The sequence below is a fragment of the Danio rerio genome, chromosome 1, assembly GCF_052040795.2.
Source record: "Danio rerio strain M-AB ecotype USA chromosome 1, GRCz13ab, whole genome shotgun sequence".
Taxonomy (NCBI): domain Eukaryota; kingdom Metazoa; phylum Chordata; class Actinopteri; order Cypriniformes; family Danionidae; genus Danio; species Danio rerio.
The window spans coordinates 44,181,673-44,206,524 of NC_141021.1; the positions used below are offsets into that span (position 1 = coordinate 44,181,673).

At 37.3% G+C, this 24,852-nt stretch overlaps 1 protein-coding gene across 4 annotated transcripts in view; it reads left to right on the forward strand.

Annotated features, from left to right (window-relative positions):
- The window catches only part of fbxo41 (F-box protein 41), a 120,606-nt gene that overhangs the window by 33,726 nt on the left and 62,028 nt on the right, over positions 1–24,852 (forward strand). For all 4 annotated transcript variants that reach the window (XM_087237425.2, XM_087237423.2, XM_087237424.2 and 1 more), the window contains one exon: positions 3,860–4,846. In XM_087237425.2, the coding sequence (XP_087093551.1) occupies positions 4,128–4,846 (719 nt within the window). In that variant the 5' untranslated portion in view covers positions 3,860–4,127. The remainder of the gene's footprint in view (positions 1–3,859; positions 4,847–24,852) is intronic.

The window sequence follows — 24,852 nt, forward strand, 5'->3', positions numbered from 1 at the left end:
AGGGCTGCTGAGATTCGCTACTTGATTGGGGCCTTTGTGTCATTGCGTATCCTTCCCTTATTCGTCAAGCCCCTATCACGTGACTTTAACACTACTGGAAGACAGCAGACCAGCCTTCACTGTAAACAACAACATTGTCTGTTTTAGGCGGCATTGTGCAGTTATTCATTTGTTACGTTTAGTAACAACTCGACCTCGTCGTCTGTCCACAAAAAACCTCTCTTGCTTTCTTTTCCATCGCGTTCATTGTTCAGCCGGTGTTTGTTGACTAACAATAACCAAATGCAGAGCGAGACTTATGCTTTCTGTTTATACTAGAACTCGCATGCCCAGAGTGTGCGAATGGTCACGTGATATACGTTTTTAGTGACGTAGTGTAGTCGGAGATATGTTCAGAAACGCTAGGTGAAAGGCTAGTGTGAACGCGGATCGTTTTTGATCTAAAACGCCGTTTTTAAACCTGAAACGCACTAGTGTAAACATGGCCTCAGTATTAATCCACACAGTGGCAAAATTTTGAGCTATTTTGAAAATTGATCCAGCAGAGGATTGTAAGTTCAGAAATGTACTTAAATTGCTTAAGGAAGAAGCATGCTTCACATTTTCAACGTGGTTTTGGACGCAATATGTGAATAGCCTATAAAGATTAAACCTAAGAGATACATTACAAGCACTGATCTATAACAGATAAAGGATTACAAGCCATATGGAGCGATAACAAGTTACATCACACAATTAAATAATGTTACATATTTTGCAAACTACACAAAATGAGGCAACGATTTTACTTACACTTACATGTTATTGTAGCGTAGCTTATTGTATAAAAAATCAGGAAAATGACAGGAACAAACACAGCACATGGTTGACTATACTGTGGTGTTGTTGTGAAAATGAACTGTTTATTCCCTGCAGCTAAATCTCCATCTATCAGTGATCGTCATCTTAGTGCCATGATCAGTCCCGTGCTCCCCCTCACTTCACTAATGTCTGAAGGGAAAGGTGCGTTCACGTTTTACCAGATCCGGCACTTCATATTTGGTGATGTACCGTATCGATGTCAATGCGCTCAGGCAAAAGATCCAAACCCAACTCGATTTATTTATTCGATTCTAAGTCGACTATTTTGTTAAAGAATCAATAGTTTGAAAAATAGTGCACTTTCAGATTTAAACCTCAGCTGGATGTTTTCAGTGTTGTGTAACAGACTGCATAGAAGGTCATTTTCAAAAAAACAAAATAGGGGCTGTTTAAGATTTCTCACAAATTGAAGAGCATGCATCTAAAACCCTCATAACAATACATCCTAAACATCTGGACAGACTATATTGGTCTGTAAAAAAATATACAATCAATATAGTATAAATTAATGATAACAATAGTTTTTAGTCACGTCTTTTTTAATATAATATTTTGTACTTTCTATAAATGAATATTTAAGAATATTTCATTTTCTCAGATATTTTTTAATGTATTTCATATTATGATTTAGAAGTACTTTTTTATATTACATGCATTCATTCATTCATATATTTTCTTTTCGGCTTGGTCCCTTTGTTAGTCTGGGGTCGGCATAGCGGAATGAACCACCAACTTATACAGCATAAGTTTTAAGCATTCGTACACACTCATTCACACACATACACCACAGCCAATATAGTTTATTCAATTCCCCTATACCACATGCCTTTGGGCTGTGGGGAAACCAGAGCACCTTGAAGAAACCCATGAAGAAACATGGGGAGAACATACAAACTCCTCACAGAAAACTGACCCAGCTGAGGCTCGAATCAGCAACCTTCTTTCTGTGAGGCAATCATGCTTCCCACTGCGCTACCGTGACACCCTGTATTAGATGATATATTAGATGAAAGTTCAAAATGTGATTCACACTCAAAGATTTGAAATATTAAGTCTTTCAAAACGTTTAACAGCTAATAAGTTTGGTTCCAAGCTCAAAATAATTATTTAAGTTGACACAAATGTCAAATAAACTTCCAAAGGCAAAAGTGCCGGGTAATTCAGTGGTGAACGATGTGTTCTATATTGACCTGTTAAATGCACTTCACATAACGTGCCATTGCAGATTATTTGATTCAGTATCATGGATTAAATTCGGGGAATTTAACTTTTCTAAATCCCAGCTGGGTGAATATATAACTGGTTTGTGCATTGGATTTTCAGCTGAAAATGATTGCAGGATTGTGTGTGCACTGTGCAGGATAAATTCTCATCATTTTCATTTCATTCTCATTCTTATCTGCTTTGTTCACAACGCTGAGGGGATGAAAAGGGTAAGAACTGGAGCAGTATAGAAGGCTGAAAAACACTAATGGGGATTAATTACACCTTCAGACTTTTAGACCTTTAGACTTTTATTCTCTCTGAGAATAGTTAGATAATATCATAGCACATAACCTACTACCAATAATTTCACACAAAAGGTGCCTTCTTTGCTGTTATTAAGCCTTTGAGACTGTCTCTTAAACGGTTGCAGAAGTTACATTTAGCAATCATGGTGTAGTGTGGCGTATTGTAAGATATATTTTCCAGACAGCGGTCCAGACAAAATATAATAATTTTCATAAGTGCACAAAAATGCATATTCAGCTAGATCAGTTCTATTCTGCAATAGTCCATTCTCAGTCCCGTAGAGGCTTGAATCGCTCAGAGAGATTAGCTGACTTAAAGTCATTTACTCCTCAAATGTCCTGTGGTTATTTTATCATTCTAAATGGCATGCTCTGTTTATTTTGCTAGTTCATGCATGCAGAGTTTAGTGGAAATTGTCCAGAGAAGGGTTGTTAGGTTGTTGACAAAAGAAATGACTTTCGGTTTGTGCAGGGTTTATTTAAACCATGGTTTATTCAAACTTTGCAGCACATTGCATTACACAGATACAAAGGTGTGCCTCCAGTGAGCTGATATCAGCTTTTATGTTTGTCAGGTTGCAAGCGAAGCACGTCTGTGCATCCTGTGCTTGTTTGCTAAACATCAGAAGAAAGTTTTTTTGGGCCATGTAGGCTCACACAGGCAAGAAATAACATTTTTGAGACACAAAAAAATTCTGGATCAAAATTAAATTCCGGTGATTAATTTTGGTAGTAGGGCGAGGCAGTGGCGCAGTAGGTAGTGCTGTTGCCTCACAGCAAGAAGGTCGCTGGTTCGAACCTCGGCTCAGTTGGCGTTTCTGTGTGAAGTTTGCATGTTCTCCCTGCCTTCGCGTGGGTTTCCTCCGGGTGCTTCGGTTTCCCCCACAGTCCAAAGACATGTGGTACAGGTGAATTGGGTGGGCTAAATTGTCCGTAGTATATGAGTGTGTGTGTGGATGTTTCCCAGAGATGGGTTGCAGCTGGAAGGGCATCCGCTGCGTTAAAAACTTGCTGGATAAGTTGGCGGTTCATTCCGCTGTGGCGACACCGGATTAATAAAGGGACTAAGCCGAAAAGAAAATGAATGAATGAATGAATGTATTTTGGTAGTGAGGGTGGCTCAGTGGTTAGCACTGTTGCCTCACAGCAATAAGTTCACTGGTTCAAGTCCCGGCTGGGTCAGTTGGCATTTCTGTGTGGAGTTTGCATGTTGTCATCAGCTGGTGTGGGTTTCCACCAGGTGCTCCGGTTTCCCCCACATTCCAAAGACTTGCGGTATAGGTGATTTGGATTAACTAAATTGGCCGTAATTTATGAGCGTGTTTCCTAGTAATGGGTTGTGGCTGGAATGGCATCCATGAAAGTGCGTTACAAATAAAATAAAATTTATTATTATTATTATTACTAATATTATTATGTAGCAAGATGTTGTATGTTTGTATTAAATTGTGCAGATTTGTCAATACTTTTTGTTGTTCTTTTTTTAGGACAAAAGGCTTGGACCTCGAGAAAGACGGATTAGGTGGCAGGAAGAGGCGTAACAGCAGTCAAGACCTCATTGAAGAACTAATTCAAGAAGTTGTGACTCAGAAGGAGCATGTGTGATGATCCCCTGCTCCTGCTCAGCCCGAAGCAAACCCAGCATGTCTGAGATGAGTGATCCTCTGTGCTGCCCGGCCGTCGTCCCTGCCTGCTCCTGGCAGCGCTTGGTGGCGTGAGCAGATTGCTCCATCCTGGCAGCCGCGGGAGCGTGGAATGGCCTCTTTGGACCTGCCATACCGTTGTCCTCGCTGTGGGGAACACAAGCGCTTTCGAAGCCTGTCCTCTCTACGCGCCCATCTGGAGTACAATCATACCTACGAGACCCTGTATGTGCTGTCCAAGTCCAACAGCGTATGCGATGCCGCAGCGCTGCTCCCCCTAGTGGCTGACGGAGCCCTCACTGCCGAATCTCGTTTTCCGTACCGCGAGCTGCCCTGCTCTGGTGAAGAGCTTGGCCTTGCACCCTCGTCAACTGCTTGCTACCTGCCCAATGTGGAGTTTCCCCTGGGGGAGATTCTGGTGAAGACAGCCATGAGCTCCAGCGACGCCTTGTCCTCTGCAGGGAACAATGCCGTGGCAGTGGCCGCTAATGTGGCCGCTAGTGCGGTGGAGGCAGCTTACGAGGAAGGGCTGGCTCGGTTGAAAGCCCGAGCTTTTGAAAGACTTGAGCTGGACGAGAGGCTGGAGAAGCTGTCAGAAGAGGTGGAGCAAAAGATTTCAGCAAGAGTCAGTCGTCTGCAGGCCGAGTTGGAGAGGAAAAGCTCAGAGCTGGAAAAGGCAAAGTTGGAGAGCGAGAGGCTCAGTCAGGAGAAGCAAGACCTGGAGGACAAAGCCACAGAGCTTTCACGGCAAGTGGACGTGTCCGTGGAGATGCTGGCCAGCCTTAAGCAGGATCTGGTTAACAAAGAGCAGGAGCTTTCACACAAACAACAGTGAGTTCTTTTTTTCATGATAAACCTCCTACATCTAAATGCTTCACATTTTATCACCGCAATAGTATTGTGTGCATGCTGACCGAATTTTGTAACTATGCATACTTTGTACCATCCAGTTACAAAATGTAACTTAACCATGCAATCATTCATTTTCCTTCGGCTAAGTCCCTTTATTCATGAGGGGTTGCCACAGCGGAACTAACCACCAACTTATCCTGCGCATGTTTCACAAAGCGGATGCCTTTTAAGCTGCAACTCAGTACTGGGAAACATCAATACACACTTATTCGCACTCATACACTATGGCCAATTTAGTTTATTCAATTCACCCATAGCACATGTCTTTGGACTGTGGGGGAAACCGGAGCACCTGAAGGAAACCCACGTCAACACGGGGAGAACATGCAAACTCCACACAGAAATGTCAACTGGTCCAACTCAAACCAGTAACCTTCTTGCTGTGAGGCACCAGTGCTAACCACTGAGCCTTGACCTTGCACTTTTTAAAAAAGATTTTTGAAATCATTGTGACAGAACAGTAGCTAGACAGGAAGTGAACTTGGACAGAGATTGGGGGGTGGGATTGGGAAAGGTCCATGAGTCCACCATAAACTCAGGATGCCTGAAATGCAGTGGTGCTATATGCCACTCTGCCAACTAGGCTATCAGCGCAGATACACATAATCTTTTTATTGTATTTAGTTGTTTTTTACACTAGTTTGTTTGCCCTCAATGTGGGTTGGGCTGTGGTTTCTGTCAAAAAAACATAAAGAAACTGAGCAACGATGGCAACAAACTACTAAAAACAGCAAAAACAATAAACGCTTGCCTTGATGAGTGATTAGTGAGATTAACAGGTACCCAAAGCTTTAGTTTAAGCAAGCATTTTAATTCTCATTTCTGTGGAGTAGCATGAAATCTTTCTAATGTGCATGTCTTGAGCACCTGTGTTTGTAAATGCGGAGCGTACTTTGAAACAATGTGAGCAACTGTTCAAAAAACCCCAAAAAATATTTAGATTTTACTCTTATACTATATTTACAGTTACATTTATTCACTTGGCAAATTAAATATAAGGTCTATTACAAATTAAGACAGTTAGGCAACAAAACATCAACAATTTGTAAGTGCTATGATAAGTCCTAGTTATTCGTAAGCAGTACAAGAGCAAGAGTTTTATTTTAGATTCATTAAAACAGAATATAAATAAAATAGACTGGTAGTGCTGACAGAAAAGGTTGTGTGTTTAATACACATTTCACACTCACATGCCATTTTTTCTTTCTATGTATACACGCTTGTATTATTATTATTTTTTTACAGAATTGTAAAATATTTCAGCAGATGGAACCGAACAAAAAAATAAACTACTGAAGATGTCAAAACTATGAATAACCACTGTGATACAAGGTTTTATAAGGATCAATCATAACATTTAGTGAGAGAAGACAGACATTAGACAAATAGGATTCCTTCTAGTATGCATGTGTCAGTCACTTGTGTTCTTTGCTTTTATATTTGACTATGCATATGTCTAATGCACAGGTAAAATCCAAGTATACTTTGGACTTTTATCCTGGTATATGTAGAAAATGTTAGCTTAAAGGGATAGTTCACCTAAAATGCACATTCTGTCATCATTTACTCATCCTTGTATCAAACATTTATGATATTCTTTTGTTTGTTAAACCCAAAAGATTTTGAAGAAAGCTGAAAACCAATGCTTTCAGGTTTTTAGCTTTCTTCAAAATATCTTCTTTAGTGTTTAACTGAAAAAAAGGAGATTTTAAATAACACGAGGCAGAGTAAATAGTAAGTTTCATTTTTGTGCTGAACTGTCCTTTTAACTGCTTGAACCTCAGGGTTTTTGCTTGAATGCTTGATTCACTCTAGTTTATTTTCAAAAGACCTTACTCTGTGCAGCAAACAGTGTTTTCACAAAAGAAGACATGCTAGATTCGCTTTTGATTTCGCCTAAGTTTAGATTCATTTGGACTAGGCAGTTGAGCAAGACAGTAGAGAGACGCCACAGTTGCTGAGTTGTTAACTATGTCTGCAGTCGGATTTAATCTGCTCTCTTTGGCAGGCTTTTTATTTTTCTAGTTGTTTCACTTTAGTGTACTTCATTGGTGTGACAAATATTTAAACATTTTTACGGCTAAGCTAGACAGAAATATAACAGCGGAGACATGTAGTATAATACATCATAAACTACCATTGAATAGTTTGGGATTTTGTCAAATTGATTTTAGGTTTTTAAAAAATGGTCAAAAATCAACTTAATTTGTCACTCAAGAAACATTCATTAATAATAGTAATATTATTATTATTGAAAACTATTATAATATAACATTTTAGTTATGAATAGAAACTAATTAATAAATTGATATTTATTCCTATTATTTACTATATCCTTTATTTTACCAGGAAAAGCACATTGAGATTAAAAATCTCTTTTATTAGAGCGTCCTACCCAAGATTTGACATTATACAGTTCACATGGGTTTAACAAACAAACAAAAAAACTAATAGCAGGTAACATCATTCATCTATCAATACACACATACAATAACAGTTAAAAACTGTTCAGAACATATAAAGGTCATTTATGGAAAAATATTTTTTACTATTGTTTTGTGAGGTACTGTACAAAAAAGCAAGGAGTTTAGTAGTACAATGTAATGTCATTAAAAAAAAATAAATTGAAGTTACAAGTTTAACAGACATTTCTCAGTGCTGGGTTGCAGCTGGAAGGACATCCACTGCATAAAACATATGGCACTGTAACGGTTTATTCTGCTGTGGCAACCCCTGATACAGTAAATCAGGGACTAAGCTGAAGGATAGTGAGTGCGTGTGAGTTTAACAGATACAAAACAATTACATAATTAAGAAATGTCAAATACATCTGATTTTATCCCCAATCCATAGATATCTTGGCTCACAACACAAAGGTATTATTTCAAAATTGCTCAGACATTCAAAGTTTTATATTTTACTATTGTAATTAATATTACCTACCCTACTACACTACCTGACAAAAGTCTTGTCTCATATCCAAGTTTTATGAACAACAAATAATAACTTGACTTCTAGTTGATCATTTGGTATCAGAATAGCTTTTATGAAAGGCAAAGGGAAAAAAATGATATTGTGTATGACTCCCTTGAGCTTGGAGGACTGCATTCATACATCTCAGCAATGATTCAAATAACTGATTAATAAAGTCATCTGGAATGGCAAAGAAAGTTCTCCTGCAGGACTCCAATATTTCATCAAGATTCTTTGCATTCATCTTTAAAGCCACCTCCTCCATCTTACCCCAGACATGCTCAATAATGTTCATGTCTGGTGAATGGGCTGGCCAGTTTTGGAACACCTTGAACTTCTTTGCTTTCAGGAACTTTGATGTGGAGGCTGAAGTATGAGAAGGAGTGCTATCCTGCTGAAAAAATTGCCCTCTCCTGTGGTTTGTAATGAAATGGGCATCACAAATGTCTTGACACCTCAGGCTGTTGATGTTGCCATCCACTCGGCAGATCTCTTGCAGGCCCCCATACTGAATGTAACCCCAAACCATTATTTTTCCTTCACCAAACTTGACAGATTTCTGTGAGAATCTTGGGTTCAATAGGTCTTCTGCAGTATTTGTGAAGATTGGGAAGCAGTTCAACAGAGGATTTATCCGAAAAATCTACCTTCTGCTACTTTTCTAAATGATCAACTAGAAGTCAAGTTATTATTTGTTGCTCTTACAACTGGGATTGACGACAAGACTTTTGTCAAGTAGTGTATTTTTCAAGTCTGTAGTTTGTAGTTTTTTGTAGCAGTCCATGTTTTTTTTTTCCTTCAGCTTGTATTTCCCCAGAATTTGCATAGTTTATAGGTGCCCTGGGCATCTCTTCTTAAACATGAACTTATAGCAGGCTGAACATAGGGACTGTTAAAAGGGATAATGCGCATAAATAAATCATGCACTCACCCTGGTATGTTCTTTCAAACTTACTGTCATTAGTGGAACACACAAAAATTTTTATTTTTGGCAAACATCTTTTGTCATTTGAAGTCAATTCATGTAAATATTTTTCATTAAATGCATATTCAAAAATATCCTCTTTAATGTTGTGCAGAAGAGATCAGTCAAACAGGTTTGTAATAAAAACAACTTTTGCGAGTTTTAATTCCATGGTAAACTATTCCTGTAACGCTGTGTTCTGAAGGCTTGTGTTCCTGTGGTCTGCAGATGTTTTTATTGCGTCTGTCTTAGAGCTGATGCAAACTCAACTGCACCCTACGGGCCATTGCCTCTAATTGCAGATCTTTCACCGTAGTCACTTCTGCTTTTATAATGTCACTGACACATCCCATCTCTAGTCATCTGAGGCAACTCAAGCTGAAACTTGCATCGCATAAAAGCATATTCATGTTATCATGGTTAGATTTTACTGTCATAATAGAGTGTTCACATTGAGAGAAATTGGAGTCGTTTAGATATCTTAGTTTATTTAGTGTCATTTTAGTATCAAGTAACTGAAGTTTGAATTTGCTTCATTTTTAATTTTAGTCACAGCTTTAGTGATGTTCTATGTATCTACAACATTTATAATATCTAATATCGATACTTTTCTGTGTATCGTATCAAAGTTAGAAAGCCTTTTCAAACTCAATACCAGAGAAACAAAACGGATTATAAACACAATAACTATTTTGAATGGAGGTTTTCAGAGTGACTTTGTTTACATGGACATCAATAATCAAATTACGTCCCTTAATCTGAATTGACAATAAAATGATTAAGGTGTTTACATGAGCTGCTTTTTGAATGTTCTCTTCAAGTTTCTGTTATACATGTTATAGTACATACAGTAGTTTGATTGTCATTACGTCAACATGCAACAACAGTTCATGCTCGTCATGGCACCATATGTGATTTTGGTCATCATTTCGATTTTAATTTTTAATTTTTACAATTTACTATTTACAATTTTTTAAATTTACAATTTTAACTCAAGTTTATTTCTCACACTTTGCAGCAATAAAGACATTCTCAAGCACAAGCCAGCTCTGCCATTTCATTCACTAACCTTTCATTCATGCCCAATGACAAAGTCACATTAAAACCAAAGCACTTCATAATGTTCATTTCTTTAAGAATCCTCAGTATACAGTGCATCCGCAAAGTATTCATAGCTTTTATTTATTTCCTCCAAATTCTACACACGATACCCCATAATGACAATGTAAAAAAAAGATTTTTTTAAATTGTTGCAAATTTATTACAAATAAAAAACCTGAAAAAGCACATGTACATAAGTATTCAATACGCAATGGTCAATACTTTGTTGATCCTTTTTTGGCAACAATTGCAGCCTCAGCTGTTTTTGAATATTATGCCACAAGCTTGACACACGTGTCTTTTGAATTTTTGCCCATTCCTTTTTGCAGAACCTCTCAAGCTCTATCAGGTTGGATAAGAATCGATGGTGAACAGCCATTTTCAGATCTCTCCAGAGATGTTCAATAGGATTTAGGTCTGGGCCCTGACTGGGCCACTTAAGGACATTCACTGAGTTGTTGTGAAGCCACTCCATTGATATTTTGGCGGTGTGCTTTAGGTCACTGTCCTGCTGGAAGATAAAATGTCACCCCAGTCTGAGGTCAAGAGCACTCTGAAGCAGGTTTTCATTCAGCATGTCTCAGTACATTGCTGCATTCATCTTTCCCTCTATCCTAACTAGTTTTCCAGTTCCTGCTGCTGAAAAACATCCCCACAGCATGATGCTGACACCACCATGCAGGGATGGTATTAGCCTGGTGATAAGCAGTGTCTGGTTAATCCAAATGTAACACCTGTCTTTTACTCCAAAGAGTTAAATTTTAGTCTCATCAGACCAGAGAATTCAGTTTTTTATGGTCTGAGAGTCCTTCAGATGCCTTATGACAAATTTCAGGCAGGGAGTGGCTTTCGCCTGGCCACTCAACCATACAGGCCTGATTGGTGGATTGCTGCACAGATGGTTGCCCTTCCTCAGAAGAACGCTGGAGCTCAGACAGTGTGAACACCGGGTTATTAATCACTTCCCTGACTAAGGCCCTTCTCCCCCGATAGAGTCCTTACGGTTCCAAACATCTTCCACTTAAGGATGATGGCGGCTACTGTGCTCATTGGAAGCAACAGAAAATTTTCTTTAACCCTTTCCAGCCTTGTGCCTCGAGTCAATCTGGTCTCGGAAGTCTACAGACAATTCCTTTGTCTTCATGATTTGTTTGTGCTTTGACATGCACTGTCAACCCTGGGACCTTATGTAGACAGTTGTATGCCTTTTCAAATTATGTCCAATCAACCACAGGTAAACTCCAATTAAGCTGCTGAAGCATCTCAAAAATGATCAGTGGAAACTGAGCTCAATTTAGAGAAAATCTAAACGCTGTGAATACTTATGTACATGTGATTCAGGTTTTTTATTTTTAATGAATTTGCAACAATTTCAAAAAATCTTCTTTCACATTGTCATTATGGGCTATTGTGTGTTGAATTTGGAGGAAATAAATGAGTTTAATCCATTTTGGAATAAGGCTGTAACATAGGAAAAAAAATGCGAAAAAAGTGAAGCGCTATAAATACTTTCCGCATGCACTGTAGTTTTTATTTCCTGCTCGCACCAAAAATGCTCTCGAGCTTGAAGCCATTCTCATTTGTTTTTTGTCAAATGTCTCACAACTGCCGTGTATGTCCTCTTGCAAAATTGCAAAAAGCCTTACATGGTGGTAATAGTTTGATTAAAGTCTTTACATGTCATGTACTGCATGTAAATGTGACCAAAATAGGATTACTCCACATCTTAATTCGATTTCTGTTTAGTTGGATTATGATTTTAGTCAGATTAAGATGATCAAATCAACTGTTTCATGTCAAATCACTGTTTACATGTTAGACTCTTAATTAGAGTATTGTCTTAGTGGTATTAAGATCAAAGTATTGATGTCTTTGAACATGTACTTAGTGATGTCATAAAAATCTAAAGAGCTTTTTTCCACTATAAAGGAAAATTTGTGCAATGGAAAACTATTATTTTTAAGAGTGGATCTTTCAAATGGCTGTAAGAAAAATGACAATGACACTTCCATTTCTTAAAATCCCAGTTTAAAGTTGTCACAAAGGGTCTTTTGACTACTCGTTTTCCATTAAGTATAATATCAAAATGATTTTTGTTTCATCTACTGAATTCAGAAGGCCAAAAGAGAAGCGATTGAGCTGGTGGAGTGGTCTGAGTTAGAGCCTCATGCGGAGTGGGATATTCTCAGCAGGACTTTATCTGAAATACACACCCGCTGTGATTGATTTGTAGCTGCCTGTGGATTAGAGCTTTCTTGAAAAACCGGTCACGCACCGCTGGCAGGTAGAAAGAAAGAGGCCTCATTTCTCTCTCCTCTCTCTCTCACCTCTCTGTTTTCTGACCCTCAGCGCCCTTCTTCGGCTCTCACTTTCTGTCGCTCTCTGTCACCTCGATCTTGTTAGCACCTCATATCCCCATCTGATCTCTGATCGTCCTCTGTAGACTCGCTCTTTCTCTCACTGGCTCGGTTTGCTGATTTTATGCATGGTGTCTGAAGCTAAACACAGACCTTCAGCTTGTTCTAACTTCTTACATTTCTAACTGATCGAATGAGTGGATTTATATCACCATGGAGATTCTGAAAAGCAGTTATGTGCTGGCTTCATCTGGCTTGCTATTGGCATCTTTGTTGTAGCATTTTCTTGCTGCATATTAAACAAAGATCATCCTTGAATCCATTGGATGCTCATTTGTGTCACAATGTCCTATTCAGCTGCTTTACATGTGAATATTCACAGATCCGGTGTCTGTGGCTGCCATTATTATGCAAATGTAGGTTTGTGGACCATGATTATTCATCTGTCTTTCAATGCCATAAAAATGTACATTAATAATTATTATAGTGTAATATATATAAATGATAACAGAATATACTAATGATAATAATATATAAATAAATTAGTACACCTGTTACAGATCTCTCTTCATTCATTCAATAATTTTCCTTCGGCTTAGTCTCTGATTTAACAGAGGTTGCCACAGCGGAATGATCCCAGAAATAGGAAGCACCGATACAATCTTCCATTTACACATACACTCATACACTACGGCGGCCAATTTAGTTTATTCAATTCACCTATAGCGCATGTCTTTAGACTGTGGGGGAAATCGGAACACCTAAAGGAAACCCACGCGAACACCGGGAGAACCAAAATAAAAGGGGTGTAAAGCTGTGCCCTAAAGTCTAGAACAGTTAATCAATTAAGTAGTCAGTCAGTAAATAAACTCATCTGCCATTTTATTAGGTACACCTGTCCAACTGCTCATTAATGCAAATTTCTAATCAGCCAATCACATGGCAGCAACTCAATGCATTTAGGCATGTGGACATGGTCAAGATGATTTTTTGCAGATCAAACCCAGCGTCAGAATGGGGAAGAAAGAGGATTTAAGTGACTTTAAATGTGGCATAGTTGTTGGTGCCGGACGGGATGGTTTGAGTATTTCAGAAACTGCTGATCTTCTGGGATTTTCACGCACAACCATCTCTAGGGTTTACAGAGAATGGTCCAAAAAAGAGAAAATATCTAGTGAGCAACAGAAGCAGAAGACTACACCGGGTGCCACTGGAAATTGAGACTACAATTCGCAGAGGCTCACCAAAATTGCACAATAAAGGATTGGATAAAAGTTGCCTGGTCTGATGAATCTCGGTTTCTGCTGCGACATTCAGATGGTAGGGCCAGAATTTGATTTCAACAACATGAAAGCATGAATCCATCCTCGCTTGTATTAACAGTTCAGGCTGGAGGTGGTGGTGTAGTAGTGTGCAGGATATTTTCTTGGCACACTCATTAGTACCAATTGAGCATTGTGTCAACACCACAGCTTACCTGAATATTGTTGCTGACCATGTCCATCCCTTTATGAACACAGAGTACCCATCGTCTGATGTCTACTTCCAGAAGGATAATGCACCATGTCATAAAGCGTAAATCATCTCAGACTGGTTTCTTGAACATGACAAAAAGTTCGCAAACTCAAATGGCCTTCACAGTCACCAGTTCTCAATCCAATAGAGCACCTTTAGGATGTGGTAAAATGGGAGATGGATGTGCAGCCGACAAATCTACAGCAACTGTATGATGCTATCATGTCAATATGGACCAATATCTCTGAGGAATTTTTCCAGTACCTTGTTGAATCTGTGCCACAAAGGATTAAGGCAGTTCTAAAGACAAAAGAAGGTCCAACCCGGTACTAGTAAGACGTACCTAATAAAGTAACCGGTGAGTGTATACTGTATATACAGTATAAATGTCACATATGTATGGCAGATTTTTAATTGCAGTTACAGTTATTATCAGAAAAAAACAACAGCATTAGATATTTTTTCCTTAAAAAACAGACAGCCTTAAGATAATATTCATCTTTAGGCCAGAGCTGTGAATGTCAGCTTGATTTGCTTTATGGTGTGGTTAATATTCTGTTCATAAGGGGGCTCACATAATACCCTCTCTTTATTCAGAACATATCCCCGCTAAATGTTCTATTTCTGTCTTTTTCTGTGACCTATCCTGTTACACCGATCCCAAAATTACAGGACTGGCAAACATTTGAGGACATGAGGCTGTTGTCTAGACATCTCTTTGTACATTTTGTCGCATGCAATATAAATCTGCCAGTTGTATGAGGGTCAGTTGAGTGACTATATAGCATGAACGCCCTTGCAGCGTGAGTGTAATTTATTCAAGCTAATAAACTATAATACTTCCAAAGCATTCCAAGACCCCGTTTTTACCTTTCTCTAATTTCACCTTGTTACTCACTCGTGTTTCATCTGTTTTCGGTATCTAATTATCATTGATATTGTCTGGAGACACTGTGTTGCTTATGCATTACATAATCCTTTACTATTCTGAATACAGTGAGCTGCTGATTAGACCTCTGCTGCTATTTTTATGTGTGCTTGAAATAATTGTCACCACATTAGTGTGGAAGAATGTTAAGTGTCAGATGAGCAGTTCTCATATCCAATCAACATCTCTGTTTTCTCATCTGCATGCATTCATCAACATTTATGGCTTACTGTAAGCATGGAACTTTATTGTAGATTACGGCTGATAGATTCTCATTTTGATGAACTCATTTCCATTCTCAAACAACAAGAATCAGTTCGTCAGTCCACGTTGTTTTCAGTTGATGAATGAACTCATGTTTCTCCACTCCAGTAAATCACAATCTTTGCGCATTTATAAAAACCTACTTAAGTGCCTTCAGCTCATTCACTTCATTACACAATTTAAAAAGTGAAATGACACCTGCTTCCAATGTTATCACTCGATTGAGTGTTATCAGTTGTAATCAGCTCATAGATATGGGCCAGTAGTGGCCTTCTGTTCCTACTAGCAGGCTGAGAAGGCTGTTATCATCCATCCGCATTGTTAATCAGCTATATTAATAGAGAAGACTCCAGGGGCCGGTTGCAACAGCAGTGTATAAGTTAAAACGTAGCCTAGTGGTGACTTAAAGGGACACTAAGTAACAATTTACACACTACTAAATATTTCTGTGTTGCACTATTTCACTTAGTTTAAACGTAACGCTACACTACAACTAAATATTTACGACAGCCTCCCCTCCCCCCATGTATAACGGCAGAAGTGAGATGACGGTGAGATTAGTTAACATTGAGGAGCTCGCTATGATAATGCAGAATGATCTCCCCCTACTCACAGCCTTATTTTCCTTCCAAATCTCGCATTTCTTTCGGTTTGTGAAAGAAGAGTTTCATTTTCTTTCAAGGAGTGTTTTCTATTAATTGTTTCCATCAACTAAATCGAGAGTTTCTTCATTACTGAGTTTTTCTCCCTGCTCTTTTTTTTATGTGTAGGATATAAAAAAATCAAGTTTAATGTTTGGATAATTTTGTGAAGTTTATTTATGAACTAATTTCGAGAGAATAACTTGCTTATGATTGCTTGCGGCTGGCCCCGCATTATCCAATTTATTATTCACTAATCAGACAACTCCTAAGCCACTATAAGTGCCCGAGGTTTCATACCACAGTCATCTTCGTTTTGAAGAATCCCCTCTTTCACATTTGCACTTAGTATGTAGTTATCTTTTAAGAGCAATCACTATCTGACAGCATGCCAAACAAGATTTATAATAAATCATCAGCTGAGTGTGAAATCTTGAAGTGTATTTTGCATGCATTCACGTCATCTCTGTCATCTCCCTAGAGGCTTAGTAACTACTAGCTAGTTTGTAACTAAAGTTGGGCTTTACGTTCCAGTTTAAGAAAGAAAATACAAACTGCTGGTGCAACTCTACCCAGATCCAGATCTGTTTTTACATTACTGTGACATTTGGGTTTAGGGTTGGGGTAGGGGTAGACAGTAATTAAATACAATTAATAGGAATTTATTATATAATATAAGCAATTATTGTGGTTAATCAGCAGTATAGCAGCAATATAGTAATATAGAAGACTCCAGATCCAGATCTGTTTTTACACTACTATGATGAATGGGTTTAGGGTGAGGGTAGGGGTAGACGTTAATTAAATTCCTTCATTCATTCATTTTCTTGTTGGCTTAGTCCCTTTATTAGTCTGGGGTCACCACAGCGGAATGTACCGGCAACTTATTCAGCTTGTTTTTATGCGGCGGATGAACTTCCAGCCGCAAGCCATCTTTGGGAAACATCCACTAACTCATTCATGCACACACTCATACACTACAGACAATTTAACCTACCCAATTCACCTGTACCGCATTTCTTTGGACTGTGGGGGAAACCAAAGCACCCAGAGGAAACCCACGCGAACGCAGTGAGAACATGCAAACTCCACACAGAAACGCCAACTGAGCCGAGGCGGGGTTCGAACCAGCGACCCAGCAACCTTCTTGCAGTGAGGCAACAGCACTACCTAATTAAATACAATTAATTGGAAATGTAATAGATAATATAAATAATTATCTTTAACTTCCGGCCGCAACCGTATGTGATCTATAGCTGATTAACCATGTGGATGGATGAGACAGTATCTATCAGCTGATAACCACTTATAACACCCCTTCTATCAAGTGATAACATTCGTATCGGCTGGAAATGAAGGGTTTTTAAACGAAATGTTTTGTTTTTTCAGTCGAACATTAATTAAGACTTTTTGCTGAAATTTTGGTCCTTGGCAATTCTTAAATTGTAAGTCAATGGTCGTTGGCATTTTAAAGAATATAGAGAAGCAAACAAATAATGCATTAATCTTATGCTCAGGTTAGTTTGAGAATCGAAGGTAATAATGTTCTTGTGCAAACAGATAATTTCAGAAAAAAAGAAAAGTATTTTATTTAAATTCACCCTTTACTTGTTTAAAACCTATTTCTTTTTTCTGTTGAAAGCAAAATATTATAGAATATAATATTTTGAAGGTGACGCGGTGGCGCAGTAGGTAGTGCTGTCAACTTAAAGCAAGAAGATCACTGGTTCGAGCCTATGCTGGGTCAGTTGACGTTTCTGTGTGAAGTTTGCATGTTCTCCCCGTGTTTGCGTGGGTTTCCTCTGGGTGCTCTGGTTTCACCCACAAGTCCTAAGACATGCGCTTTAGGTGAATTGGGTAAGCTAAAATTGTCCATCGTGTATGTGTGAATGAGAGTGTATGGGTGTTTCCCAGTAATGGGTTGCAGCTGGAAAGGCATCCGCTGCGTAAAACATATGCTGGACAAGTTGGCGGTTCATTCGGTTGTGGCAACCCCAGATTAATAAAGGGACTAAGTCGAAAAGAAAATGAATGAATATTTTGAAATATGCTGGTATATCTGGCACCCATTGACTTTCATTGTAATTTTTTTCCAACTAAAGAAGTCGAAGACTACCAGCAACCAACATTCTTCAAAATATGCCTTAAGTGCCTGTTGTTTTGCATTATATAAATCACCATACACTCAAAGTTTTTTTTTAACTACTTATATAAAATGAGCTGAAACAACACAATTCTTCAGTTTCTTTGAGACAGCTGTTTTAAATAAATTCACTTATGTTTGCAAGCTAAATCAATTTCTTTATGTCTTCCCAACACAAATCAGTTGTGTGGAACCCAGCAATTTTTACTGTGGTATAATCTACAAATATATTTTTTTTTTTGCCGGAGAATGATAGCTAATTGATTAATGATGTTTCCATATTGCCAGCCATAATATAGAAAATTGACTTCATTTCTGAAAATATATTAGTTTATTTTATGAATTTCTCAGGGATGTTGCACAAACAACATTATTCTCACAAGAGACGATATGCAGCTAATGGCTCATTTCCATTTCCATCATTCTCAGCACGTCAGTTAGCTCATTTAAATAGCTCATTTGTATGCAATTTACATTTAATATGTTGTTGTCCAACAACTGATAAGCTAATTAGTTAGGAAGCGTTTTTGTCTGTTTCATGCTAAAAATGCTTGACACGTCTCTAAAGAACGTCATTCAGTGTTAACAGACACTGTATGTATACCCTGTGCTACATACATATCATGATTTGACATTTATTACATACAGCATAAAGAAATGCTGATGTTATTATAAGGGTTTCATATTTAGTTGCGTCTGAACTAAATTAATTCTGTATTATGCAATGAAGATATTATACATTGTACACCTTTTATTAGTCATCTTACCTTATGTGAATGGCATATCAGTCTTTCAATATGAATGAAATAGCTTTTGAAATGTAAGCATAGTGTTCTTTAAAACCCCTGTTGCACTGTTCAATATTTTCCCCTATAGCAGTAAGAAACATTATTGTTTAAGACATTTCTGACTGCCAACCAACAGTTGTTTCCATGGAAACAGTCTGTAGTCATTGAAGGATCAAGGTCTCTTTTTAAATAAATTCCTCCTTTTTCATAATTCTCTGAATACAAGTTGAACCTTGTGTGCCAGCTGCACCAGCGTCCTGCGCCATCATGCAGTTCAGTCCAGTTCCTTAGAGTCCAAAGGGATTGCATCAGGGCTCTTGAAATAAAAGTCCCATTAAGGGCTGCACATATATATATATATATATATATATATATATATATATATATATATATATATATATATATATATATATATGTGTGTGTGTGTGTGTGTGTGTGTATATGGCAAACGTCTGATAAATGACATTTATTTTATGCATTGGTTGATTATCTAAAGTTGACCAGCCCTACTATATTGATCCCTGCCTTACAAGTAGTTGCGGTTCTGCTATTGGCTTGAGCAGCCCAAAGGTGAACCCAGAGGAGAAAATAAATACTTATGAGTCAAGACAAGAGTGAAAAATGACAACAACCAATCAGAGTCAGAATATCTGCTGTAGTTTTCACTTATTCAATGTTGTGAACAACCCAGGTTAATTCCGATTATGTAATTGTATATACATTTGTGAACAGAGCAAAATATGTCTCAGTAGCTACTTTTTTCCCCAGTTTTTGTTTTCGCAAAACTACCAGAGGCCACTTTGTACTCTGTTCATTCATTTATTTATTCAGTTTTGTTCTCACTAAGTCCCTTTATTAATCTGGGGTCGCCACAGCGGAATGAACCGTCAACTTATCCAGCATATGTTTTTTATGCAGCTGATGCCCTTCCAGCTGCAACCCATCACTGGGAAACATCCATACACACTCATTCACACACACACACTCATACACCACTGTCAATTTATTCTTACCCAATTTACCTGTACTACATGTCTTTGGACCAACAAACAAACCTCTTGCTGTAAGGCAAACGTGCTACCCACTGCACCACCGCGTCGCCCTGTATACTGTTTCGGATCTCAAATTTCTCTCACGAGAACCATTTGCTCGTGCTGTTCTCGTGTAAATCCACCAGAGGCCTCTGTCAACTGACTCAATGACTGACTGACCGACTGACTGACCATGCTCCCCCTTCCATAAACCCAACTAATAGTGTTTTAAAAAGCACTGATTGACCATATTTTATGGTTCGCAAAACGTAAGCTAAGTCAGTGGTTCCCAAAGTGAGGATCACGAGACAATGACGTGGGTCGCTTGGTGATTTCCAAAAATCTCATATACAGTTAAGTCAGAATTATTGAGAGGGTGCTCGCTGCCGAGCCATTTGAGGAGAGCTGAGCTCCAGCGAGGGGGAGCATGAGCTGTCGCTCCTCCTCCTGTAAGCTGTTTTAATGCGTACACCAACCCCACCCCTAACCCTACCCCCAGTGACATCACTCGTAGAAGAAGTGCAAAAAAGGTGGAGCTCAAGCTTAAGCTCCCCCTCGCTGGAGCTCAGCTCTCCTCAAATGGCTCTGCAGCGAGCACCACTTGGAATTATTAGCCCCCCAGAAATATGACCCCCCCCCCCCCCCCGTTTATTTTTCCCCAATTTCTGTTTAACATATTCTTTTTCAACACATTTCTAAGCATAATAGTTTTAATAACTCATTTCTAATAACTGATTTATTTTATCTTTGTCATGATGACAGTAAACAATATTTGACTAGATATTTTTCTAGACACTTCTATTCAGCCTAAAGTGACATTTAAAGGCTTAACTATGTTAAGTAGGTTAACTAGGCAGGTTAGGGTAATTAGGCAAGTTATTGTATAATAATGGTTTGTTCTGTAGACTATCAGAAAAAAATATAGCCAAAGGGTCGAATAATTTTGGATAAAAAAAAATTAAAACTGCTTTTATTCTTGCCAAAATAAAACAAATAAGATTTTCTCCAAAAGAAAAAATTCTATCAGACATACTGTGAAAGTTTTCTTACTCTATTAAACATAATTTGGGAAATATTAAAAAAAGAAAATAAAATTCAAATAATTTTGACTTCAACTGTATGTTGTTAAATTATTAGAATTACCATATTTTATTCATAACCTTTATGTATTTAAAAAATTTATTTAATAGTTACATTTAAACAACATGCAAACAAAAAAACATCAGCCTTTTAACTAGTTTTCCATTGGATTGCGACCCATGGCATTATTTGCTAGATTAACAACAGAGCAATAGTGTTAGATGCAGCGGATTGATTTTTGCGGCACCTTTGACACCTTTACGGCACTCACGTACATTAAAAAATAAAGGCCACAACTAAACATGGAGGATGATCTCCAAAATTAAATCCAGAATGTTCTTATGCTGTAAGCATTGTTCCCACCATTCTCATTAAGCGAGGTTAATATTAAATTTAACAAATTAATAATGACTATAAAAAAGATATGGTTGTTAGACTGTTGCTCTCTTTTGTGTCTTCAATATTCTTGCCATTCAACCCTTGTGTGCAATGTTTGTATATAACCACCTCCGAGAGTAATGGAACTCGTGAGTCATTGGAATTGTTATTTTGGGGGTCGAGGGCTAAAAAGTATATTAGGTAACCCCTGGGTTAAAGCACATATTTCCAAGGAGCCTGGACTGGATTTTTTGATAAGCTACAACCATGAGAGCAGCATATGCTTTTGGTCGTACGTTTCAAACTGTTTCTCCTTGGAGTCCATACAACTGGCAACACCATATCAACATCAACATCAACATCAAAATAGCAGTTTTAATCCATTGCTTTAGATAAGAGCTGTGTGGAAGTAACCAGGCACAGAGGTTATCACACACTCTGTGAGAATCACTGAACACTGTGCCAGTTCTTATACCGTATACAGTACAGACTGTTTTAAACCATACTCTATCATCTCCAGTTGAGATTTAATTTGTACATTAGAAGCTGTGTGATAAATACACTGAATGAAGGACCCTCAAATTTTAGATGAACCGTATAACATGCACACATTTTTAAGAAATCCACGTCATCTTTTCATAACTATTAAATAAATAATAACAAAAACTACAGAATACACAAGACATGTCACTCATATAGTTATGAATGGGGAAAAGTGTATTGGTCAATATGGTGAATGAAGCCCCGCCTACTAGTACAGGAGCCGATCAGTGATTACTAAAACTGATGGAGAAGATCGGACCAGATGTGTGCTTTCACGACAGTTTGGTGGTCAACAAACACACTGGAATATCAGCGAATACTTGCTTCTCAGACATAAGAAATATATCAAGATTAAGCTTGAAATCTCTACTTTTAATTAAACCAAGTACAATTGAAAACAAAAGTTTTTTAGTTTTGTAATCTATATAAAGCAAATGCAAGGTACCATTTACGACCTGGCCCGCAACTGACGTCAAAAATATGATGAGATTCACTTCCCCAAAACACATGTTTTTGACTCAATATTGTTGGGCTGTCACTTATATAAGCGTTGAAATAAATGTGCATACATGCTCTATTTTTACTATAGCTCTATTTTTGTAAACATTCAAAGGTCATTTGATTATTATCAGGTTTATACCACCTGTATTATGTTGAACAAAAACTTTTTCATGGCTTACACCTTTTGCTGTTGGTCTAACAAATATGCTAATTTTGCTACTATTCGATTCAAATGGTCTCATTTAACAGATTTTCCTCATATGCATATTAAGATTTCTATGAAAACTATGTACATTTAACTGCTGGATGAAGTGAACATGTTAATTTGAATATATACTTACTTTTCCCCTCTTTTTATATTATTTTATTTAATTTTTTTACAAAAAAGAAAGATACTGAGTAGAACAATTGCCAGTAAAATCACTAATGTTACTCAATCTGCTTTCTGCTGTTCTTACACTATCTGTTAAACTTTTGTTAAAGCAACAGTTGGTTGGGACAGAATAATAATAATTATTATTATTACCATTATTATTACTATTTAAATGCCAAAATGCTAATTTAAACAGCCACAGATATTTTTCATTAGTTGTGTGAAGCAAAAAACATGCTGATTTGTTGATTTGTAACAGGTAATGCTTTAATTATAAACATCATGCCTGTTGTCCTAAAATGCACCAAAAACAGCCCTCCTATGAACTGTCAGTCACAGAAATGCCCCGCTAATTTGAGTTTGAGACCCCTGAACCAGAGGATGATCATGTGTAGAACAGCCATAAATTAGGTTGGTGTCGTGATCTTGTTTCTTTAAAGTGCACATGCACATTAGCTCGGTCAACCTGAAAATATGCGGACTTTGTTTGATTCGGACGTTTAGGAACTAAAGAGACAGTTGTTTGATTTTATTTCTTATTCCAAAAAATGTAATGTAATCGTAAGCTTGGCAAACAGTTTTGGAGAATTTGATGTTTCCCCATTCAGTCAGAATGCCTGAGCATACCGCCCAAGAGACTTTTCAAAGATGGCCACAGAGTGAAATGACTTGCCTTAAAAGGACTTTAATAATAATTGTTGGTATTGGATTAATAGTTGATAATGGGGAAAAAATGTCACAAAAATATGTAGAAACTAAACACAAATGTAATTTCCTTTAATTAAATTGCTTATGTGGGTTTGGGTAAAAGGTCTGATAACATTTTGTTACCAAGTGTCTAATAAAAATGTCATTTAGTTTTGTCTTTTTCTTTTCAGAAAATGACAATGATCAAAACGAATGAGACGTGAGAGGAATTTTTTTTTTTTTTTTGCATTTTTATAAGAAGTTTTACGTCTCTTTAAACACCCTTGCATGTAACGTGAGTCAACATTACTTGCCTTATTTTGGTTATTGAGAAATACACTGAAAAAAAAGATTTATTGGATTTACATAATATACATAATAGGGCAGGTGGTTGCAAACAATTTATATGGTTTATATGGGCTGGATTTGAACAAAACAAATTTAGTAATGTTCAATTTAATTTGTTTGTTTAAATTCATCCATGAAAATTATTTGCAAAAACTTACCAAAATTATGTCAATCCAAAAATTACCTTTTTTATTGTATATGAAAATGCTTTTTTTCCATAAAACTGTTTTATAGACTTATTTTAACGTAGAGACAGTCACAACGCAAAAGTCATGAGCTAAAATAAAAACAAAACAAAACTTTAATTTCAATTTCCTGGGGTCTCCAATACAAACACACACTGATCTTAGCCTTATTCCGCCTTGAGAGGTCCTTTCCATTATGAGTAGATAAACAGATCAAGCTGACCAAAGAAATTAAGTGGCAGCCCTTTAATTACTGAAAAGTCATTACATCAATTGAAGATACAGTGAAGGCAGAGGCAGAGATAATGTATGTGAATGTGCATGTGGTGAACACAGTCAACACACACTGCTCTGCCCTGCCTACTCATTACAGGGCCTGTAATTAGTCTCGTTTACACTGTGTTGATTGACTGTCATTCTCTCTGTTCCTAGTAAACAAAAGCATTTTTGACCTTTACTACAATAAGAATGCTGCGAGTGAGTGAATAGAGAGGTGTTGTGAAGAAGAAAAAAAAAAAAATTGTTTTGAATTTATAGCTATACACAAAAATTGAAATGTATCCACCCCTAGACCAATTCAAACCAATAGGATTTCTTTAATGGAAAACTAAAGGAGGAATTTCTAACAAGGTACTGTTACTTAAATGTTATTTTCTATAAATTGACAACTAATGGAGACTTATGATTTCACGCTTTAAAAGATACTAAAGCACTGCACTGTAAAAAAAGAAAGAAAACATAAGCCAATATAACAACAAAAAATTCGTAATCCTTATTTCCTTTTGCTTTCTCTTGTTCACTCAACTTTTGAAAACATCAGCTGCACTGACCTAAAATTATTTGTCATTAATACAAAAACATTTAGTTGGGTTAACACAAGGTTGTAAGTTTTCTGGAGAGGTGAACTACTCTGTAACAAAACTTTTTAAGTTGTGCCAACTGAACATTTTTTTGTCTGCAGAACTGAATGCCTGAAGTTGAGTCAGCAGAAAAAAAACTATTCTTATTTACTTTTTATTATTTCATGTTTACTTAATTTTTGAAAACATCATCTGCACTGACCTAAAATGTCTGAAGTTGAGTGAACAAAAAACTCTTGTGGAAATTGATACTAAGAAACAATAC